The sequence below is a fragment of the Podarcis melisellensis genome (assembly GCF_964234715.1).
Source record: "Podarcis melisellensis genome assembly, chromosome: 3".
NCBI classification, from domain to species: Eukaryota; Metazoa; Chordata; class Lepidosauria; order Squamata; family Lacertidae; genus Podarcis; species Podarcis melisellensis.
In genome coordinates, this window is record NC_138530.1 from 82,824,913 (window position 1) to 82,848,295 (window position 23,383).

The window sequence follows — 23,383 nt, forward strand, 5'->3', positions numbered from 1 at the left end:
TTATGGAATGGAATGCGGAAGTGTAGAAGGAAATACTTAGCATTAACAGTATTGCAAATTTTGTTCAGCTTCAGGCTGCAGAATGCATTCCTCTTACTTTCCTGTCTCTGCCCATGAAACCTTCTTTTCCCTCCCCACCCCCTCCTAATCTAATTTGGAATTGGATGCACCAAGTTGTGACTGCTACAGAACTTTCCTGCTGAGTCATGACATTGCTTGCTCAGACATTGCTAAAGCAGCCTTTTCATGGTTTGGTTGGTTTGTTTTTAAGGGAAAGGCTCCGCACCGCCAGCTTGCTGAAAGGATGTTCGCTAGCTATGATTGCACCTCACCAAAGTAATGGGCTCTCCTACTGCCGTCATTTGCCAATGCTTCTTGATGTGACATAGGCCACATGACTGGGATGTCCAAATGGCAAGTGTTGACAGGTAATGGTCACTAGAAGAAGGCTTCTGTTGTTTATCATGGTGCTACTGAAAGTCTACTGGGAGCTGACAGATGCCACTCCAGAAGGTTAATAAGATGAAGGCAGCTCCTCCAGCTGGACCATAAGAGGGATTATGTCTGAGCAGCAGATAAACAGCTTATTCCAGAAACAGACACTGCTTTTTTTCCCCTTGTTTAAACTTCGTCACTCTTCTCCGAATTCTCACTCCAGTTCTACTTTCATTCTCTCTGGGTGACAGGTGTGAGCTTGAGAATTTGCTCAGGTTTTCTGCATCGACACCTGTTATTACACATCAGGCCAGAGAGCATTCTAAACGACTTGGGGTTTGGCAACCCCTTTCGGGGGGGGGGACGCAGCTAGTAGGAAGTTTTGTTCCTAAAGTCAGTCCAACATAAGTTCTGTTTCCTGAATAACCAGCCTTGAACATTGTGAATGATAAAAAAGCAGCATGCATCTGAAAAGTGGATTAATATTTCTTATAATTTGGCTCGCGCTCCAAGTTCAAGGAAGCAAAGGTGAGTATATCTTAAAATACATTGATGCTTCAGTTGGGGGTGGGGAAGCAGGGGGTTTAGCTGAGAGGAACAAATGCCAAATTTACTGTGCGAATGTTAAAATGTGTTTTGCACTCCAGATTTGGGCATGCTTTCATCGAAGAGTAATTTTTGCTATAGAATTTGTTATTCCTATTCAATATCGCTGTATTGCAGAAACTTTTTGTGCTACCCTTCATAAAAATTCCTAGTATGCCTGATTCAGTCAAATTAGCCTCTGTCGATGATGCACTTCACTTTAGACCTTTTAGTAAGACACATATAATCTCAAAACCAAAAAAGGCAATAAATGTGAAGAGGTAAGTATGGATTTCTCCTGAAAATGTTTAATCCAGCTAAAGTTGGTCATTTAAGTTAGTTGCAAATTCACTACCAACTTTTCCTTTTAGTTTCAGTGAGGCTTAATTATAAATAACTTTTGGGTGAATAATGTGATTCCATTTCATTTTAAGAGAAACTGCTATAGTTCAAATTGCAGATGTATTTGCCATCAAGGTGTTTATGTGTTAATGATAATGCTGTACAGGGATTAAAAACATTATTTAAGTGTTTGCTGAGAAAGGCATGAACTAACAATGATAATAAAATGGTACATACTACTTTTGCAGTGAATTAATTTAAAAAAACAAACAAATAAAGTCTCACTTTGTTTTAGAATGGAGTCCTAATATAAGCAAAGGCATTTAGTCTACATCAGAACTGGGCTATCTTCCTTCTGATGAAGTGAAAAGTTCACATGCTTCGAATTTTGTGTAACAGAAACAGCATTGTCACTGTTACGTTTCCCTTTTTCTTTCTAGACAGAAAACAGCAATTGGGTGGGGGATTTTGTTATTATTTAGTAGTTCATTTGGTGTACTGATTTTCTTTCATTTTTAATAAATAGATAAATTCACATTGCTATGATTGGATTTTTTAAAAATGCAAGGATTCAGTCCACGTTCCAACTCTGGGTTTGTCCAACATATTTCCATGAAAAGTGAAGTACAAAAAATGAGTGGATTTTAGACTGCCTCACTCATTATTGAATAACTTCATACATATACCAGACATCTCCACTGTGCAGGTAAACGTCAAACAGGATTCAGGATCAAATCTATTTTTATTGGATTGTCAAAATGAGTAGGGATAGATTAATGACAGTGTGTTCCCAATACTGTTTTGAAATAATGTCTCTAGATGAAACAATGCAGTCATTTTTCTGCTATTTTTCTTAAGCTGCCTGATAATAGGAAGTATAATCATTCACTAACGTACTCAAATAGCTGTAGCAAACACTGATCAGAATCAACGTTGAGAATATTTGTCTAGAGAAAAATATAATTTAGCTAAGTAGTAGTACCACTTACAGTTGTCTTTTGAAACCATTGTTTGTTATTCCATCTTTCATTTTCACAATCTAGTTAATATAATCCTTTAATACTGTTTTAAAAATTGGGACACCTGGATGCTAGAGAAAAGTGAATGCTTATCTGCAGCAAGAGCTATAAGCAAAATGTGGGCAGAGATTCACTGCTCTTGCATTGAATGAACCTTTTAAAGCAATTAAAACAAACTTATTTGACAGATTGTCAATTAACAAGGGTATGAATCTTGTAGCCTTTAAAAAAAAAGGAAATTTATTATACGGAAATATATGTTTGTTCTTATATAATTCTTGAGGATTTCAACCCGTCTGAAATTAGGAGTTACTGGATGACATTATAGGAAGAAGAAAGTGACTATCTGAAACTTCCTGATAGAGATAATGAATTATTTCCCCAAGAAGTCGTCATTTAGAGGATAAGGCACAAGGCAACTACCTGGGTCAGGAGGGGATAGGAAAAGGATTAAATAATAAAATCTCTTTTTTTATATACTTTGAACCTGCACTAGACAGCTTAACTCAAGATTATTTCTGTGCATAGGGGCTATGACAGATCAGAAGATTTATCTTAAACAGTGCTGGTATTTGTCAGTTTGTGTTATAGTCTTCCCAATGTGATTTTCCCCTCCCCATTTTTCATTTTTGGAAGTATGGCATGAAAATGCATGCACATATTTTGATACCCCTACCCTACCTGCTTGATACTAGAGTCTTGTGGCACCACAAAGACTAGCAAATTTATCATAGCATAAATTTCATGTCCACAAAGCAGTCCACAAATTCATAATAAATTTGTTAGATGGCAATCCTAATTCCACAGACCCAGGGAGTAAGCCTCGTTGAATTCAATAGGACTTATTTCTGAGTCGAAATGGTTAGGACCACACTGTTAGGCTTTGTTGTTTTGGGTGCAGCAGGCTAACATGGCTAGCCTCTAGAGATTTGGGCAGATATATATTTTATTTAAATGTACTGCCAGAAAGTTGTCATTATACCTGGGCAGAGATTAACACTATGAGAGTTGCATTAGGAAACTTCAATTATTTGTTCGGATGAAACGACCACTTTGATACTGGGCTCATCATTTTCTTGCTTGAGTAAAGACAGAGACAGCAATTATGCAGCTGCCCCAGAGCACATTGTGATGTAGGTTCTCCTCATCCAACTATCTTTTGGAAACTTTCCACAACAGTAATGTCATCTTCCAGGAAGGTCTGTCATGTTAGATTCTACACTGGGATGTGGCTTTCTGTGATGGTGTGTATACGGGCCTACTCTTGACATAGCAATATAAGCCACATCCTAGAATTCAGTTTATAATCTTGGCTCTACCTCTGTTTTTCAGCAACTATTAGCTTTGGTAATGGGTCTCAGACACGAAACACCATTTCAGAATGAATCTGATACCCAAATGAAAGGCGGATGCAAGACATTCTGTCATACATGGACAAAGTGCTGCGAAAGCATTAATTTGACTTATATACTGACTTCCTACTTATATTTAAATAACTTTGTTATCCTTGCAACAAAATTCCCCCATGACACAGTTGAAATAGTGTATCTTCATGGTTTGAAGGTGCAACTTCAAGAACCTTCCAAATATCAATGCACAGGTATAAAGAATAAACTAAAATAATAATAATTGTAAGTCTTCTTGTTAGAGAATTAGAGGGAAATACACCCAATGTTAGGAGGAGACTTCCAGATGATTTGACCCACATCAGGGATATAGGAAGCTGCTGTTTACCAAGCCCAAATCCATTGCTCCCTCTAGCTTAGTTTTGTCCTTACAGTGATTAGCAGCAGTTCCCCAGAGCTTCAAGCAGTGCTCTTTCTCAACCTGCAGCTGCCAGAGATTGAACCTGGGTCTTTCTGCCTGCTAGCCACGTGCTGTGCCACTGACCTATGGTACTTCCTCATCCTTTCTTAGCACATTAAAGCTATTTGGAATTTCCTCTTAGGGCTCCATGAATATTAGGCATAATTCCAATGGTTGCTCAGACAAGCTAGCAACATACACATATCCCTCCTAAGCAGAATTCTAGTCATATTTTTCTTCCACACCCTGAACTACTAATATAAGATGCATGATCATTCTTGTCACAATATTATTGACTCCTTTTGTTATACATGAAAATTATGTAGTGGTGAAATGTTGCTGAAAGCATTAAAAAAAACCTATATTGTATTTAATTGGGTCAGCCACATGTGAATGTACTATCTCTTGATGATGTTCCATCGCTTGATGGCTTATCACACACTGTGTTGCCTTTGTTGAAACAGTGCAATATTGTTGAATGGCATCAAAGCATAATTCACACATCCGTGTTATCATCACATGATTCAGGAGTTACTCGGTGAGTCATATGAATATGTGGACATGTTCTTTGTCTAAATTACTTACACATTGGTATCAAGTACCTCTACATTGTGTCCTTTCCTTTTCAGAAAAGAATACGAGGATCATGTGGTTCATGGAAGCCTAATGTGAGTTTTAGGTCAGAGAATAAATATTCACCAGTTTATTCAGACAGGCGCACAAAAGCTTTCTATGTGCTTTGAGAAATCATTCTAATTACTTCTGGCTTTCCACTTCCCCTCCTGACGGCCTCAGCAGTGACTAGCAACTGTTAAAGATCTCTGTTTATATAACTGACCTCAAGAAGAAGGTTAAAAATATCTGTACCAAGAGGCCCTCATCACAATTTTTCTTTTGTTTATGCAAGGCTACAAGCTTTTGAGTGCTCATCGCCATTCCACAAGTTAATTTTTCTGTTCACAGTGGAAATGCTATAGGCAGTTGTATTGGCTGTGTTAAACACATGCAACCTGTTCTCTGACACAAGACCTGGGAGTGACCTTTTTGTATTATTGAAGTATTACTTATTAATATGACATAGGGATAAACTAGTCATCATGATAGATATGCTTGTCATATTTATTGTATACCATCCATCTGGGTCCAAACTATTATGTTTTAAGATCAGGAGGGGGGAGCCTTTTGCCTACTTCTGAAAGAAGATATATACAATGAAGTGTTTGAATTGACTGTGTTGGTCAGTTAGATTAGATAGAGGCGTTGCATGCTTGACTCTTTATAGCATGGTGACTAGTGTCTTATTCCTCTGAGACACGTAGACTTGATAATAACAGGGAAAATGGGGGGGGACTCTGGAGTGCGAGAACAAGGCAACTAATGCGAATAACAGACCCTCTGTACAATAATGATCCAAATCAATAGGTCCAAATTAATATCGAGTAGTAGGTGGCGCTGTGGGTTAAAGCCTCAGCACCAAGGACTTGCCGATCGAAAGGTCGGCGGTTCGAATCCCTGCGGCGGGGTGCGCTCCCGCTGCTCGGTCCCAGCGCCTGCCAACCTAGCAGTTCGAAAGCACCTCCGGGTGCAAGTAGATAAATAGGGACCGCTTACCAGCGGGAAGGTAAACGGCGTTTCCGTGTGCGGCTCTGGCTCGCCAGAGCAGCAATGTCACGCTGGCCACGTGACCCGGAAGTGTCTCCGGACAGCGCTGGCCCCTGGCCTCTTAAGTGAGATGGGCGCACAACCCCAGAGTCTGTCAAGACAGGGCAGGGGTGCCTTTACCTTTTACCTTTTAGTACTGTACTCTTGGCAGGAAGCTCACTCTATTGCAGTCTGTGGTCTGGTGTTTTCTTTTTAATTTCATAATTTTACTGTGACTTCCAACCGGTCAGAAGAGCATTGCAATCTGTATGCTGTTCAGTTGCCTGTGTGTTCAAATGGATGCATTTGCATCTGTGTGCCCTGGAGACGAGCTCTATCTACTCCCCCAGGAAAGTCATGTGCCCATATTTACAGAGGACAATCCTAGCCCAAGCCTGGTTTAAAGACAAAGAACCATAAAGAGAGACATTGAAGTTGCTCATCAACAGATTGATGAGCTTACAGATCACCTGATCGCAGTCTTCCCAATATGGTGACATGTACTGAGTTTCTATTTAGAACAATCATTTAACAGGAATCATTTCTAAACTAATTTGTATATATCCATTTCAGTTAACACATGCAAATTTAATGTCTTTACCTCCTCTTTTTTGGTGATCCCTATTCTAAGTCACTTCTATAGACTCTGTGGCAGGGGTGAGTGAATCGATGGATTGGGGTTTATTTGTTTCTCTTTTTTCCCATTTTAAGTTTACTTCTCCACATTTCCACATCCATTTGCAAATTCTTCTTTTTTAATCACAAAAATTCATCAGCGTTTTAGTGTGAATTTCTCCTAATACACACAATTCTATATGGAATTTTGCCTAACATTTTTATGCAAAGCAATAATACAGTTTTATGGTATCTTCATTAAGGTAGGCAACCTTTTTGTGCAATCTTTGCCATAAAGTATGCATTTTTGTAAGCATTACTTGACTGGAAAACTCACTCGCTTGCAAAATACAGAGTAGTGTAGATTTCTAAGGCTGTTTAGCTTTCAGTTCCTGTATTGGCACATTAGGTAGGTTCATCTTTAAATGCAAACTCAGGTGAATATCCCTCCCATCTCTACACTGAGGAAGGAGCTGGTCACTGAAGAATGGTAACCCTAGGAAGTCAAGTGAGCAATTTGTTAAGAAGGCATTTTGAAAAGGCACAGAAGGGGACCAAAAAGCCACCACCATTTTTGAAGGGCAAGTACCAAAATGAAAACTGTTCTTGGTAGACAGGAATATTTGGGCATACGGTACCTCAGTATATATACTTGCATGGGAGAATAATTAGTGTGTTTAATGTCCCTTCAATTGCTGTATTTTCTGAATTTTAAATTATTTATTATTAATAACTTCTTATTTATTCCACCTCTCTTAAAAGGTGTTGCAAGTGGCTTAGTGCATGAGTGTGTGTTGTGTTTTTCTTCAAAGAACCAGCCAGCTCTTTCCAACTCAGCTCCTTTCTTATTTTCCCTAGAGGACCAAATCCTACTTTGAACTAGTCTTCACACTCTTTCATAGTATAAGTTTGGAACTGCCTTATAAAGAGGCAAAATGTTAAGGTCAAGGCATGTAATGGGTGTGATGGCATTTATATAGAGCCTGTATAGCTCTATACATTTGTTGTGCTTACTGTTTGTATTTTAAATAGTAAGATTCCCTAAGGGCCAGCTGCTTTAGTACATCCAGTTGAGAGCTGATGAATGGCTGAGAAACCAAACTTTTAGCAAGCTGTATCCTTTCGCAGTAGAAGGGAGCAGAATTAGTCCTACTCTAGCAGCTTCAAATACACAGCCAAAGCTCTACACAAGCAGGAACTACCCTTTTAACTTGTATTATAAGAAAGGGAAAGTTCTGAATGTGAATATTCCTCCCCCTTCATTGAACTGAATGGGAAATTCTGCTACTGGAAAAATTTGCTCAAGTTGTATAGTATGTGAGTGATACGTCTTTCTTATTCAGCTGGCAGACTCAAGTATTATTTCTTTGTTCTGACTGTATTGCAATGTTCATATGATAATATAAGCATATTCTTGATTGGATTTGCCCATCTGCCACATTTAAATACTGATCTGTATTTAATTATTAAAGCTCCCTTTCCATCATTAGTTTTGCCTGGTAATTTAAATACAAGCAGTGCAGCAGCTGAAAATGTAATTCTTGTTCTTAGCTTGCTTAGCAGCATATATAAGAAAGCTAATAAAATTATCCACTTGATAATTTTTGGAAGGGGAAGTTGTCATCCAATACTGCTTTTGTCTCTGAATTTATGCAACTTTTCCTATTAGTAATTGCTCTACAGTGGTACCTCGGGTTAAGTACTTAATTTGTACTGGAGGTCCGTTCTTAAACTGAAACTGTTCTTAACCTGAAGCACCACTTTAGCTAATGGGCCTCCTGCTCCTGCTGCGCCGCCGGAGCACGATTTCTGTTCTCATCCTGAAGCAAAGTTCTTAACCCTAGGTACTATTTCTGGGTTAGCGGAGTCTGTAACCTGAAGCGTATGTAACCTGAAGCGTATGTAACCCGAGGTACCACTGTACTCTGAAGGCAGTATGCCTTGCTAATCAATCAGGCAATCCTGCCTGCATTTTTACAGTATCTTATGGGACAGAAATAATTTGCTTTTCATAGCTTTCCAGCATTAGGCTGACCTTCAGGATATTATTGCCCCTTCCTCCAAAATGATTCAAATTTCAGCAGGTTTGTTTTATGCGATCACCTACAGCTGTTTGGTCCACATTCTACATTTTGTTAGTCTTCTATTTTACATAACTATATTATTTATGCTTTTTGCTGTGGGCAGCTGTGACAGTGCCCCTCAACTGAATCCACTATTTGTCAATCAATTTGTCATCAACCAATGAAATGATCTAATGATCTAATGTTTGATGCTATCAAGTGCTGCCATGAATAGGGCACCAACATTGAGGGCTAGCTTGTTCCAGGAGGACTGTCAAAAGAATTTAGGTGGCATGGCAAGGGGAAAGAGTTGTTAAGAGAAAGAATAGTGCCTCAAAGACACACCAGTGAGTCAACATTTGCACAGATTTGTGAATAAGAAAAATGTTACATAAATGTTGAGTGATAATGAAAGGTCAGCGGTGTGTGACAGATGTCTGCCTATCTACAATTGAATTATAATTGGGGAGGAGGCAGAATATTTCCACAGCTGTCTTCACAGTACAGAAATCAGGAAATGCCTTTGCAAATAACCAGAACTAAGTAAAAGGGCAAAATTATCATGCTTAGCCAATATGTCACATGCAGATACAACACTGATAATAGCATAAAATATTTGTTATATGTGGCAAATCTGAGGCTGGAGATTGGCTATCCATGCTTCTGAGGTTATTTGAAAATATATGTATTGACAAACTCATATATGTAGTGCTTCTAAAGAGCGAGAAGCTGGATGGAGCCCAAGACTGACAAGTCCTGCCATTAGCTGTGGTAGGACTGAAGTAGAACGCAACATGGTTACTCAACAATGCAGGATACTCAAAAGCACTTCTTAAAACTGTTACTTTACATATTCTAGAATTGGTCATAACATTAAAAATGGATTCTAGGGCTAAATCCTTTCACAAATTACTAAAGCATGCTTACACCCAGCACAATTGAACAGCAGCCTCTCTTACTGAGAGAGGGAACTAAGCTGCCCCACCAAGTGAATGTTTTAAAGTGAGTGGGTGGGGTGCAGGATAAATGGGAAATCCTTCTCAGACTTGGATTTTAATCCAAGATGGAGAATACATTGGGGCTTGTGATACCATGCACCAGCCAGTGTGGTGTAGTGGTTAAGAGTGGTGGACTCGTAATCTGGGGAACTGGGTTCGCATCTCCACTCCTCCACATGCAGCTGCTGGGTGACCTTGGGCTAGTCACACTTCTCTGAAGTCTCTCAGCCCCACTCACTTCACAGAGTGTTGGTTGTGGGGCAGGAAGGGAAGGAGAATGTTAGCCGCTTTGAGACTCCTTCGGGTAGTGATAAAGCGGGATATCAAATCCAAACTCTTCTTTCCTGTTCTTTGAGCTGCCAAAGTTTCCTTCTTGGGACAAGCTAGGTGAGCTTCATCAACACCCCTACATTCTTGCCCTGCTTGTGGACTTCCAAACAGTTGGCCACTCTCAGACATAAATCTATATGGTCCGATTCAGCAAGACAAATTCATATATCCTTGTCCTGAATTTTCACACGATGTATATATGTGCTCAGTGTGAACAGATTAGCTATTTAATCCTGGAATACTCCTCTTTGTCACAAGCAATTGAATGGGAGGTTGCTGGTCTAGCACTGTGTTTTACAGCAAGGCCCTTTGCTCCTTTCTGGTGTTTGAATTGTATTTCTTTAGTTGAATATAGAGAGCAGCCTTATGCAGAGTCAGGCCAGCTATGCAACTTGCCACAGTTCAGAAAATGGTTAAGAGTCAAGACACACGGTGAGTTCTGCTACTATGCATTTTGCCCTCCCCAGGGAGAAAGCAGAACTACACCTTTAAAAATGATTTGGTTGGCTGTGGTATCAGGTGCAAATGGGAATGGATCGTCAACACCCTACTAATCAACTTCTGTTGACTTTTTAAAAAAGAGAGAACAGGTATATCACAGTTCACCTGTCAAGGATTTAGAATTATGTGAAGCTAGGATGAGTCAAGCTTAATTGCCTACAGAAGGAAAGGAAGGGAATTCATAGTAGTACAAGTAATTTTCATGTCACAGGACTTCTTAAAGGATATATTGGTACTGAGCAGCTATAGAACTTGGCAAGTGAGATATTTTAAAAGGTGCTCAATGTGATGGCCTGCATTTTGTTGGTTTTGCTCTTTGGTGGAAAAAAGGTATGTAATTACTAGTAACTATATCTATGTAAGTAAGATATAGGGGAGGAGCTGGTGAACAATGAACTTTCCAAGTGTGGAGAGCTTGAAGACACGGGATATTGGGTTTATCTATTTATATTTTAGAAATGGATTACAGGGGAGATACAATTACCTCACAAAGCAGGCAAATGTGTTTTCGTCTTTCTGTGAATCCTTTGTCTGGCTTACTTCCCCCTGGTCTGGGAGGGGAGGGCCTTGACTGTGCCCAGTGATGAAAAGTACATGAAAGATCATGTGAGAGCAAGTATGTGCGGTTTTCACAAAAGTGATGGGAAATGAAACCTCTGGATGCTTCCTTTTTGTCCTTAACAGCAAATATTTATGCCATCTGCAAGAACCAGCTGCAAGGGACTGTCTTTGTTTAGGCCAAAGTTTCCCAAACATAGGTCTCCAGCTGTTTTTGTACAGCTCCTATCATCCCTAGCTAGCAGGACCAGTGGTTAGGAATGATGGGAAATGTAGTCCCAAAACAGCTGTAGACCCAAGTTTGGGAAACCCCAATTTAGGCATTTTTAAGGGGAACCAACCCCAAAGAGACTTGCATTTGCACCATTTAAAGGTGTCAAAATGTAAGCACCAGTTAGGAAGGTTGAGGCTCCTAATTATTCATTTGCATCTGTGGCTTTACCTGCCCTACACCTAACATCATGTGGGCATGGCTAGCTAAAAACAGCTTTCTGAGCAAAAGTAGAACCCCTGATGGGCATAATTTAGCCTGCAGGCCAGAAATCCCTCCTGCAGTGGAGTGTTTGATGGGGACTAGGAAGGCCTGAGTTCAGATTTCACAATGTGTTAGTGAAAAACAGATCTTGAATGAAAAATAATAGATTTGTTTACTGGGCCCAGGAAAGAACAACAACCCAGCATGTGAACTACATTGTGTTGTCACTTTAATGAGGCAATCTGAGACAGTTGTGTCAGGCACCAAGCACCGTTCCTCCCACTTGCTTGCTTCACTGCCTGAACCAGCCATACTCTACCCATCTCTGTCCACCCACCTCGTGAGGCTTTTTGCCTCACTGTCTCATTCTGAAGAAGGGCCAGAGGTTTTACCATGACTGAGGAAGGGAGGAGGGGGGGCTGCCAGTACTGATGGCAAATTAGCAATACAGTGGTACCTCTGGTCACGAAATTAATTCGTTCCGGAGATCCGCTCTTAACCTGAAACCGTTCTTAACCTGAGATACCACTTTAGCTAATGGGGCTTCCCGCTGCCACCACACAATTTCTGTTCTCATCCTGAGGTAAATTTCTTAACCCAATGTACTCCTTCCCAGTTAGCAGAGTTTGTAACCCAAAGTTTTTGTAACCCGAGGTGTTTGTAATCCGAGGAACAACTATATAAGAAACCAGCAGTGCAGTGAGATAATTTTAGATCCTGGACTTAATGGTTGTGTCCATGTGCAGTACACCAGTTGTAAAGCACATGTTTAAGACTTCTCATCTGCCACCCTGCACTTGACCCAGTCTATGATTGCCACAGCCTCTACATTCCTGATAGATTCAAACCAAAACACCAACCAAAAATAGCATGGCAACTCTGTTTAAAAAAGAAATAATCTGAAAACGAACAATTTCTATACTTCACACTCGCTTAAACCATAATGTCATCTCCACAACAGGAGTGAAATGGAGTTTGCTGTGTCTCAGGAAAAGAAGTAGGAGAAAAGTGCAATCCCTTATGCCAGCCCTACATGTTGCTGTGCCTATTCTGCATGCTGGATCGCAGAATGAACAAATAACAACTAACTAAATAAAAATAAGAACTTTTGTGAATCAATTTAGGCCAGTGCTGGCTGGGGCTGATAGGTTCAGTATATCTGTGGGGCTTCAGGTTGGGAAAGACTAAATAGAAGTTTACAGCAAAATCAAGGTTTTATTTTCCCCACCCCTTCCTTAGAATTGTAGAGTTGAAAGGGTCATCTTGTCCAGCCCCCTGCAATGCAGGAATCATTTTGCCCAATATGGAACTCGAACCCAAGACTCTGAGATTAAGAGTCTCAGGCCAACTGAACTATCAAGAAGTTGTTCCATACATGCTTCACATTTGTGCCTTATGATTGAAAGTTTTTGTATAGTGCTGCTTTTCCACTTTGGCAGTGCCTTAGTTCATGCAAGGCTGTTGTTGTTATTGTTTACAAGTCCTTGTTAGGGGTGCTGTTTCGGCAAACTGTTTTATTTGTGTTTGATGCTCATTTTGCCTGGTCACAGGTTAGTGAAAAACAAATGATTGTTGATAGAAATGGAGCTGAGAAATATGGCAGAACCACATTGCTGTCTTCTCTTTCCTTGTTGTCAGTAAGATATTAGAAGCTGTGTGTGTGTGTGTGTGTGTGTGTGTGTGTGTATGTGTATGCCCTGCCCTTGCAACCAACACTAAGATTTGTGCAAAAGAATAGTTCTGGACCAGACTCATATTATCCAGGTGTTTTAACTCTCTGTGTGGAAGAGCACTTGTCTAAATGGTCTTAAAACGTACTGGAATAACTGTTCCCAGCTTGTGTGTTTTGAAAAAGACATCCATTGGAATGTTAATTAAGAAATTATGCAACAGTCCAATGCACAAAGGAAGCTACTTTTTCTCTGACATATTACCGGAAGTGTCACTCCCCCCAATTTTTTTCCTGTCAGTTCAGATTCAATTCATTCAATTCCAAATCATCACAATGAAGCATATATTCTCTCTTATTTTCTTTTCATCTATCTAACAACCACTGACATAATAATGAATGTTTACGGCTTTGCTTGAAGCTATATTCTTCATTTCAGAGAGTAAGAGAAAACTATAGACGTAGATCATTCCTGCTACGTGGAAACTTGTCATGCTCCACTAAATATTTAGCTCTTAGTTTTCCTAATATTCTTATTTTCTCGTAAGCTTGATTCTCTTGAAAGACATTTGATTCCTTTTCTCTGCCCCTTACTGAATTTGAACTATTTCCAAATGCAATTACCATCTACAGTCAATTCATTGGTATCTAAGTTAGCTACACACATATTGTTGGCCTCCTAGACAAATATTTTCTGCCTCAGAAAGTTTTCCAATTATCTACACATTTTACCATTTCCTTTTCATGGAAGGTCTTTAAACAAATATTGGGATGCTATTTACCTTTCCTTCTTTTAGGTTGCTTGTGCAATTAAAAGACAGAACTGCAAAAATGCTTCCAAAGCATCTTGAAAAGTTCATTTAAAATCAACATTATAATTTTTTTTAAGCATCAGTGAATAAAATTGAAAATATAATTACTTCACTGACTGCTCCTTCATTATCTCCATGAAACTGATAATGCAGCTTTTTTTTTTTTGAGCCATTGAAATTCAAAGCTCATAATTTCCTTACTGTTAACTTAAAAATTCACACGCACCTTGAATTAGTATGTCATGTATCAAGTTGTGTTAGGCATAATATCTAGACTAGCAAATACACTGTACAAAGTTCTGCTCTCGTTTATTAAAGATTACTTTCCTGCATAATTTCCCACAAAAAGGTTAGTGACAACTTTCCCAGTGCTTTGGTATCTTTCATGCTCCAGAAGCAGATGCATCCTGATGGGGCTGGGAGTGCCTGGAGTGCATGTGACTCAAAACAGCCAAGCATAAGCTGCTGAATGATGCAACAGGCAAACCCACTTTGACTTGAAAGAGAAGATAAATGTAGCACAGTGGACAGTAATGCATAGGTTAGACAGCAGATCTACACCCAGTTCCTTGTAACAGAGGCAAGTTATAATGAAACATTTGTCATGTTGTTGGTATTTTGAGGTAATAGTTTGTTTCCTTATTCTTCAGTAAATGGGGGTTGACTACCCACAACCATCTGTGTACTGTATAGCATTTTATTGATGTATTTTTTTCTCTTTGCCTTTCCTTTAACAGAAACCCCTAATAAAGTGAATCGCGGTGAAGCAAAACATCTTGCAGATGCTTCAGGGTCTGAAAAGTCAGAAAGAACGACAAAGAGGTCTAAAGTATCCACCATCCGAAGGATATTTGATATGGCGAAACATCGAACAAAGAGGTCTTCTTTTTTCCCAACTGGAGTGAAGGTTTGCCCTCAAGAGTCAGTGAAACAAATTTTAGCAAGCCACCAAGCTTATTATAGGCTAAGAGGTGAGCATGCCACAATTTGACCTGCTTTCGATATACCACGCAATTATTTTTGTAACAAGTACCCATAGCCTATTGGCCCATAACCTATTGGCCACATGTTTGCTTTTTCTTGCAAGAAAAGACTTTGAAAGCGACTCTGTAGGCAGTGTTATATCTTTCCTGATATAAGTGGTACAACACTGCCAGTATATTAAAAATGACCGTGTGGGGTCCCAGTGTTATACATCAAAGTTTGGCTGTGGAGAAGTTGGTGTCAAAATTCTCCTCAGCCGTGAAGATCAGTGGATGACCTAAGGCAAGTCAATGAAAGTCAGCCTAGGCCAGCTCACAAGGTTGTCTAATGCTAAAATGAGATAATTTTAAATGTATTTTATGGTGCTGCAATCTCCTTGGAGAGAGGGTGAGGTATAAATGTGACAAACAGTCTATAAGCAACAATTTATACTGAATCAGACAAACAGTCAGCCTGGTCTTGTGCTGTCAGTTCTGCCTGCGTTTCATCTCTTCATAAGTAACCATGTAAACCCAGGGTAACCAAAATTGTGTCCTCAAAATGATGCTTGACTACAACTCCCAGAGGATTTCACAGAGGAAGGTAGTTGACTGCTGTGGGAAATGGGACTTGATGAGCCCTTAGTCTTCTGATCCAGTAGGGTTCTTGTTGTTTGTTGTTTTCTTAAATTGCAACTTAATTCTAGAGATGTTGTGTTGAACCAACAGCATTCCAGAGGCAGCTTACACACTGAATCCTAGTACAGCCCAATGTGAGCTGTGTCACATGAATTTCTGGATGATGTGTTTTCATTATAGGAAAAGTAGCACAAGGCAGAAGTAGGATTCTTTTATGCCCTCCTGTGTCACTTAGAACTATATCTAACCTATGGACATCTGGAGATTTGTGCTGCACCACACCAAAAGAAGGGTGTTGGAGGAAGGTTTTCCAAGACACACAGGCTTTTGAGGCGCTGTTTATAATGATGTAGCTGCTTTGAATTAAAAGGATCCAGATAGCGTACACCTGCAGTCCAAGACAAATTTAATAGTTTAGTGAAGCTGTTTGAGTTTGTCTGCTAAATATGATAAATGCTGTCCCTCTTCTGGAGCATCAGCAAATGCAGAAAAATTGTCATGCAGTTCCACATATTTCTGCATCTCTCATATTTATGTTTTGTGAGTTAGAGTTAAGATGTTCCACAAGAATGTTTGTAGAACGTATATAATACATTATCTTGAATAATTCATCAGCCGCGGTGCCATAGGTTTTGTCACACATGAGTTTTGCAAATGGGTTAAAAATGATTCATGTGTATCAGGAACTTGTGGTGTTTACAGAAAAACTGCAAGCAGATAAATTTTCTGCCATTTTATAGAATGGAATAAATCCAAGCTAGAACTGTAAAAGTTGATGGCTTCCTATTTGCCCAGAATGGCACCTGTTTTCTTCAAGACCTAAATACCGCAAGAGGCAGCACTATTACTAGGATCACAGGGATAGGAGGAGTATGGTTAACCATTCCCTTTCCAGCAAGATCCTCTTCCTGCATAGTAATTATGCTTAGGAAGAAAACTGGTGCTGTGTGTGCTCCTGTTTTTATGCTATGATCCCAACAAAAATCCCATCAAAATCCCCACAAGATGTGGTGTGGGGCAAGGAGAAGGCATGGTTGGGTGTGGCCTGCAGATTGGTGTTCTCTGACTGCAGGTTTTCATGCATGCTCTGACTGTTACTTGGTATCATTAAACAAATAGTGATTGAGCAGGAGATGTAGTTCATCTGCCAAGGAACAGTTAAAGCATCAAAGACTAGGGGGTGGGGCGGGTTAGCATGGTGTGCTGGCATATTCTGGGTATAGCTACTTCAATAGCCTCTGAGGTACCCCTTAGGTAGTGGTTTTACTCAGTGGTGTTTCTCTGTTTGTGGAACAGCCCCCTCAGTGTGATGTTTCTGTCTCCTTTGCTCTTAACATTCAGGAAGTTGAAATAAATTTAAAAATTTAAAAAAATGTCCAGTAGCACCTTAGAGACCAACTAAGTTTGTTCCGGGTATAAGCTTTTGTGTGCATGCACACTTACACAAAAGCTTATACCCAGAACAAATCTAGTTGGTCTCTAAGGTGCTACTGGGCAATTTATTTTATTTTATTATTTATTTTTACTACATCAGACCATCATGGCTACCTACCTGAATTCAGGATGTTGTTTTTTTACATCATTGTATTACCCTTACAAAAAAGTACCCTAAGCAGCTACCTAGAATGAACTAATAAGGATGGAAAAGAAAGTTGCGCAGTGATTAACCCTTTTATTTCAGCAAGACTATGGCAGAGATGGTACTCTTGAGAATGCATTATTGAATTCACCAAGTCACAATGTTTGCTTCCATGAAGTAACTGTTTTGGGCTTCCTTGGCAATTTCCCACTCAAATCTATGTTGAATTTGGTAGCACCATGGCAACTTTTAGCAATCAGTTCAACAACACTTAAATCTTGCATGTCACCAGGTCCTGTACACCGTTCAGGTTTCTGTCCATGGATGCCTCTCGTCTGGTTGGTTCCATGGCCAACTGTTTTAGGTTAGTCATTAAGGGCACCTAGAAATGTTACCTCTTTTTCCTCACTGGAACATTGTAATCAAAGTCACTCATTATTACAATGTTTCTTCCTACGGCTTCCTCCTTTATTTCACTTTATATCTCAAAATCACTCAATGTTTTCAACAGGGGATGATGGTACCTTCCTAGTACTAAATTACTCTTAGGGCCTTGTATTGCCACCTAAGTGATTCTGTGGAGAAGTCCTTTTTGGATTTCTAGTTCATTCGACACTATAGTAAAGAATGTTGTGACTCCTAATATGCCCTTTCGGTTTGTATTTGTATCCAGAGATAGCCTTGTTCCACTGGCTTTCTCTCCACTTCACCATGTTTCTGTTTTGCCCATTATATTGATGCTCTCCTTTAAAATCAAGCACTTCATTGGTTCACCCATCTTGGCTCAGAAGTTTCTAGCATATAAACACGCGTACATGGTGCCTCTCTCCAAATTTCTCTGGCATGCGTGTTTTCCTCTATGGCGCTTTGGCCTTTGTGAATGCCTGTCATGCCCCTCTGCACTTTCATTGCCTAGTTACTCTAATCAAAAACATTTTCACCCTCATCCCTTAGGGATGATTCATCTGTAACTGCACGGCCCTCCCCTCCAGTTGGCTTTTTCCTAGGGATCAGTTTAAAAGTTGCTCAGCCACCTTTTAAATTTAAGCACAAGCACTCTGGTTGCACTCTGGTTCATGTGGAGCCTTTCTAGAGGTCTGGCTTGGCCCAAAATATTCTCCGGGGCCTAATAAATCGAAAACATCCATCTCATGCACACATTGAGGCTCATCAGCTGTAGATGGCCTCACATGTGGAAGAGGTTGCATTTGGAAGGTTCTGCTTTCTACCTAGCAACCTAAACTTTGCTGCCAAGATCACACAACTACTTTCCCTCATGTCATTGATACCAATACGTACCATGATCATGATCTCCTCCTGAGCTGTACAGGCTATCTAGATGACTTATGAGTTGTGATCTGCCATTTTGCACCAGGCAGGCAAGTCACCATGCGGTCTTGCACACTCATCACAAACCCAGCTATGTTCTGATTTAATCACCCACTGCCAGGAGCCCCTGACCCACTGAAGGACGCAAGGTTATTTATTCATCCTCCAAGGAATGAGCCCATTCAAAGGGATCATTTCAAAAGAAGGAATATAGTCACATCTATCATATCACTTTAAACAGAAAGCAGTGGGAAGGGGGACATAGTTCTTATTTTGTGCACATACTTTTGTAATATTTCTTACCTGTTCCGTGATTTATAATTTACTGTAGTGTTAAAGCTTCCGGTGGCAAAGGCTTCTTTTGTTAGGCAGTTGGATTAGTTGATGGCTCATCAATGGGTTATTTATTCACAGTATTTACCACTTTTCAGGCAGACCTCACAAAGCAGTTTACATAAGATTACTACAACAGTCAGCATTGCTTTTTAAGAAACAGTTGCAACAGAATGGATAAGGCAATTTGTCTGTTTGGAAGAAGCTGCTGCTTCTCCCCTCCCCTCTGGGCAAGGTGGTCCTTCAGAGCCCCCAGCCCCCCCCTCCATGGTGGCAGTTGGGCGGGCGGAGAGGCCACAGAGGGATATCAATGGTGACAGTTCCTCAAGTTTCTTTCTTCTCCCCTCCCCTCAGGAGAATACTTTATTTATGAGTTGCTTCCCAAGATACATTCCAAAGTGATTCATAATATGATCAAAGTTATATATCTTAAAACGGTTAAAGCAATTGCATATATAAAAAAGCAATCATATACAGGCACACATACGACAACAGCAGATACATAAAATCAAATCCAGCATACCAACTTTTGCTACCAATTTAGATACCCAAATACTAATAATGATGATAATAATAAAGGTGCATTGATTATTTAGTATGTAAACTAGTCTGTCTCCTAGTATTCAGCGATGGTAGTCTACTGTAAATTTTTGGGTTTATTTGCCTAAATTATGTATTATACTACTTTTCCTAACTATCCAATAGTAAGATACAGATTGCAGCTGCGTGAGCTTATTTCTGTAATCAGTCCCATACCTGAGTTGAGCATCAAATTATGATGCCAACCCGGGCCTTCACCATGCAGGGCAGCAACACCTATGGCAGCACTTCATGTTGATTATACGAGATGCACAATAATGCTTCTATGTGTGGTTATTCACCACCATATGATTAAAGAACAGCAGTTGTTCTTCCCAATTATGAAGTGTGAGAATATCTGTCTTTATGAGGTTTGTGATAAAAGCTTACGGAATCTTTTTTTCGTTCCTTCGTTCAGTCATTCTTTCTTGCATTCATTCTTCCTTGCATTTTCTCTCTCTATGCAGTCCTTGCCTATATATTCTACAAATGGATTTTCAAAAACATTAGCAAAATTAAATTGCATAGCAATTCTTGATTTTAGACTGCAGTTCTCTTCATGCGTATGGGACTGAGCTTTCTTTTTCAGGACTGTCTTTAAGGTATGGAGGTTTTTATGTCATGAGTTTCATTGCATCTAGAAACTAAGCATTTCATATCCAGGTGAATATGGAAAGAACTCCCACAGGCACCTGTTATATTAGGGTTCAAAAAGTAAAATTCCTGACACCTACAAAGTTGTTGAGCCCCGAAAATAGTGATTTTAGGCTTTTAGGCTTTTAGCTGTTTCTGCTACTTTTTCCACCATATTGCCATACATCTGGGTTTTTCCTGGCACCAAGCACCCCCTGGCCAGCCCCAGAGGCACCATGCACCTCGGAAGCTTGTAGCCTGGGCTGCTGCAACAAACAGCTGTGCAAGCTTTTGGTAGGTAGAAATGTGAGAGGGCATCAGAGAAGGGAGAGAAGGAAAAAGGGACAGAGGCCAGTGTTGCCCACGGCACTCCTGACCATCATTCAAGGCATCACAGGGTGCCATGGCACACTGGTTGAAAAACCCTGTTCTGGGGAAAGGCCCTGGCTGCCAGTTTCCTCCTCTTCCTTAGTTTCCATGTTGCTTTTGTAGAGCTCAGCAGGGAGGATGGAGGCATTAGAAGTAGAATTAGTTGGCTCTGCCAGTCATTGGCTCTAGCGCCACCTGCTGTTGGCTCCCTCCTTTCTGCCCCACCAGTTCCAATGTATACCAGCCACTACTGCCATCTTCCTTTGCATCTATACCCTCCATCCATTGTTTGAGGACAGGATATTGTGCTAAAAGCAGTGGATCAAGGCCACCATTGATATATCTCGCTCCCCATCAAAAAAGGGGGGAGAGAACCAATTGAAATTTGTTTTTGGCTTGTTTTTTCCTCTCAAAGACTCCCCTCAGACAACATACGTTTCCTCTGTGTAGTGCCCAGCTCCCTTTTAAAGCTATTCAAGCTGGTTTGTACGATATGGCAAAAAAACAAAACCTTGTTGCTTTTCTTTGTTAGGAATTAATTAATGGGCTTGTGTAGTCTGACATGCACACATTCATTTATGAACAGCAGGTTGTTAAATATTTGTGTGCACGTTAGTCCTCCTTTTTGGAGCTTGTTGTATTAATTGCACTAGGCTGCTGACAGAGGCTGAGCAGAGGGGACTCTTGGAACTCTTCCTTGCAGCCATGAGATTTTACCCTACTGTGTGTTTGTTCTGAAGCGTCATCCCAGCCTTATTAGTTTTGTGCGTTTGCACATGCTTGCTTTTATTTCCCCAAATGATACAGAAGCCAGCAGTTGTTCCACAGCTGCGATGGCTGTTATTTTCCACCAGTAGCTACAGTTTTGGCATGCGGTTCGGTTAGTTATTCAGCATCGAGAGGGAGCACTTTAACTTTTAACAAATTAGAGCCAATGTACAAAAGAGGAGAGTTGTTTCCATGGGGACTATACATCAAAGCAGGTTTTCTTTTCTTTTTCCTGGAGGGTCATTTGAAACGACAACAAATGAAGCAGGAATATAGATGTATAGGACCACATAATTATACTTCGGACAGTATAACATTTATGAGTCAATAGATTCGGGAGGGGATAAAATGTACACTAGAATTGGCATTATCTATGGCTAGATTATTTCCATCTGTGCCTAGGATTCTTTCTGAGGAACAATAGGAGAGTTTTTCCCTTTTACCACAGGATTCTGATCCTGCTTCAGTAGCTTGGTTACTGTTCAAATGTAATGAATGAGAGGGCATGCCCAGAGAAAAACATTTTTTTTTCAGAAATACACCATTTCAAGAGCATTTTTGTATCATATTGGTAGTCCTACACTGTAAAAGGCTGCAGTAGGAGCCATGAGGATCAGCTGATAAATAACTATGCTTTCAGTAAAGTGTGGGTTTTAAAACCCTTTGAAAACCATTTCAGGAATTATCTGGGCACGAATATGAGAAAAATACTATACTTCCAATAGGAACCAGCCATAGTTACCTTTCGTTATTGCAGCAGCACTAGGAACTAGTTCTGATGGCTAGCTTTAGGTTTTATAGGGTACAGGTATAAAGCACTGTGAAATCCTGGGGTGGGGAATAGTTTTGCAAGGTCTAGAACAGGATATAAAAACTGGATGGGTGTATGTACTCAAATGATGGTTCTGTAGTATTGCCACCAAATATCTAAAAAGCTATTACTTGGGCCATAGCTCGAATCTCTTGTTTATATGATTTGTTCTCACCAATTCGCCCCACCTCAATCAGTGCAGCTTTTTGCAAACAGCAGCTTCATCTATTCAAATCACTGATTATTCAGATGCCAATACATGTGCAACTTGCACTTGCCCTTCAAAGCACTTTCTTTCCCTCAAAGAGTTCTGGGCCGAATAGTTTACTGCTCACAGAGTTAGTTTCCAGCAACCCTTAACAAACTACAGTGCCCCAAATTCTGAGGTAGTTAATGTGCTTCAAATGTGCACTAAATATGTCTAGTGTATACAGAGCCTTAGAGTAGTAGGGGTATAAAACATTTCTCACAGGGAGTTTGAGTTGACATATTTTATTGCAGCAGAAGCTTGTTTGATTGAGGTAGAAAATCAAGAGGAAAGGCATTTCTCATTATTGTACTTGCCAGGGTATTTCCACCTGTCAATGTAACTTTTAAAAGCCACTCTTTGGAGCCTGCTATTTTATTTACTACCATCATACTTAATGCAATTTTCCTGCCATAGGCCTCGTTCTTCCAACCATCATCACCCCAGCTAAAGGAGCCAACAGTTCAATAACCACCCCATACCCATTATTTTCACTATTGATTGATCTGAAGAAATTAGTGCTTCATGACTCTGAGTTAACATGTTCACCTCCTAATTACTGCTGAGCAAGCTGCTGTCCTTTCTCTGTGTCTTCACTTCAGCTGAGACCTCATGATTTTCTGAAACGTTTTTTAAAAAATCATTTTGGGGAGATGCCTGAATAGAACTATAACCGTGTAGAATTACAGTCGCAAAAAAGCATATCACTTGGGAAACAATGTCTATCGTTTGGTGTAAGTGGCATTACTGTAAGCTTTATTGAACAAATAAATAAATACTTTTGAGTAACTCCCACTTAAGTGAAATGCCCTCCCAATGCATATTTATCAGGCTAATCTTTCTATGCCCGTCTGGCAAAAACATGACTGTTTTGGAAGACATTTGGTTATTTTATTCACTTTGTGGTTTTATTTCTGATCCTCTATTACTGTCTTTTGATATATGAATGTTGTGTGTGTGTGTGTCCATTTTTAGTGGGTATTTTTTGGTATTGTGTGATGTTCTTATATTGTAAGCTGCTTAGAACAAATGTGTAAAAAAAATGAACAATGAAATAAATGTATGAGGACTAGTTATGACTAAACATACTGATGAGCATACTGCACATTTCTTCCCAAAAGGAAAAGAATGGGTGTAGGGGGGGTGGTTTCGCCTAGCTTTGAAGTTGCTTTGAAGTTGCTAGACAAGAGAGAGGCCGTCAGTGGTCCTTTTGCTTCTCAAAAAAGTTAGAACTAGTAAGTGATTGAATGAGCTTCAGAGTTTGGGCAATTTGGGTATTTGTGGA

General features: G+C 40.0%; 1 protein-coding gene across 6 annotated transcripts in view; it reads left to right on the plus strand.

Annotated features, from left to right (window-relative positions):
• Positions 1 to 274: 274 nt before the first annotated feature.
• The window catches only part of IMPG1 (interphotoreceptor matrix proteoglycan 1), a 69,761-nt gene continuing 46,652 nt past the window's right edge, over positions 275 to 23,383 (plus strand). For 5 of the 6 annotated variants that reach the window (XM_081904861.1, XM_081904862.1, XM_081904865.1 and 2 more), the window contains exons 1-2: positions 275 to 963; positions 14,587 to 14,820. In XM_081904861.1, coding sequence (XP_081760987.1) covers positions 897 to 963; positions 14,587 to 14,820 — 301 coding nt within the window. In that variant the 5' untranslated portion in view covers positions 275 to 896. Of the gene's footprint in view, positions 964 to 14,245; positions 14,473 to 14,586; positions 14,821 to 23,383 lie in introns of those variants that run through there. The other variant, XM_081904863.1, reaches the window with a different exon arrangement.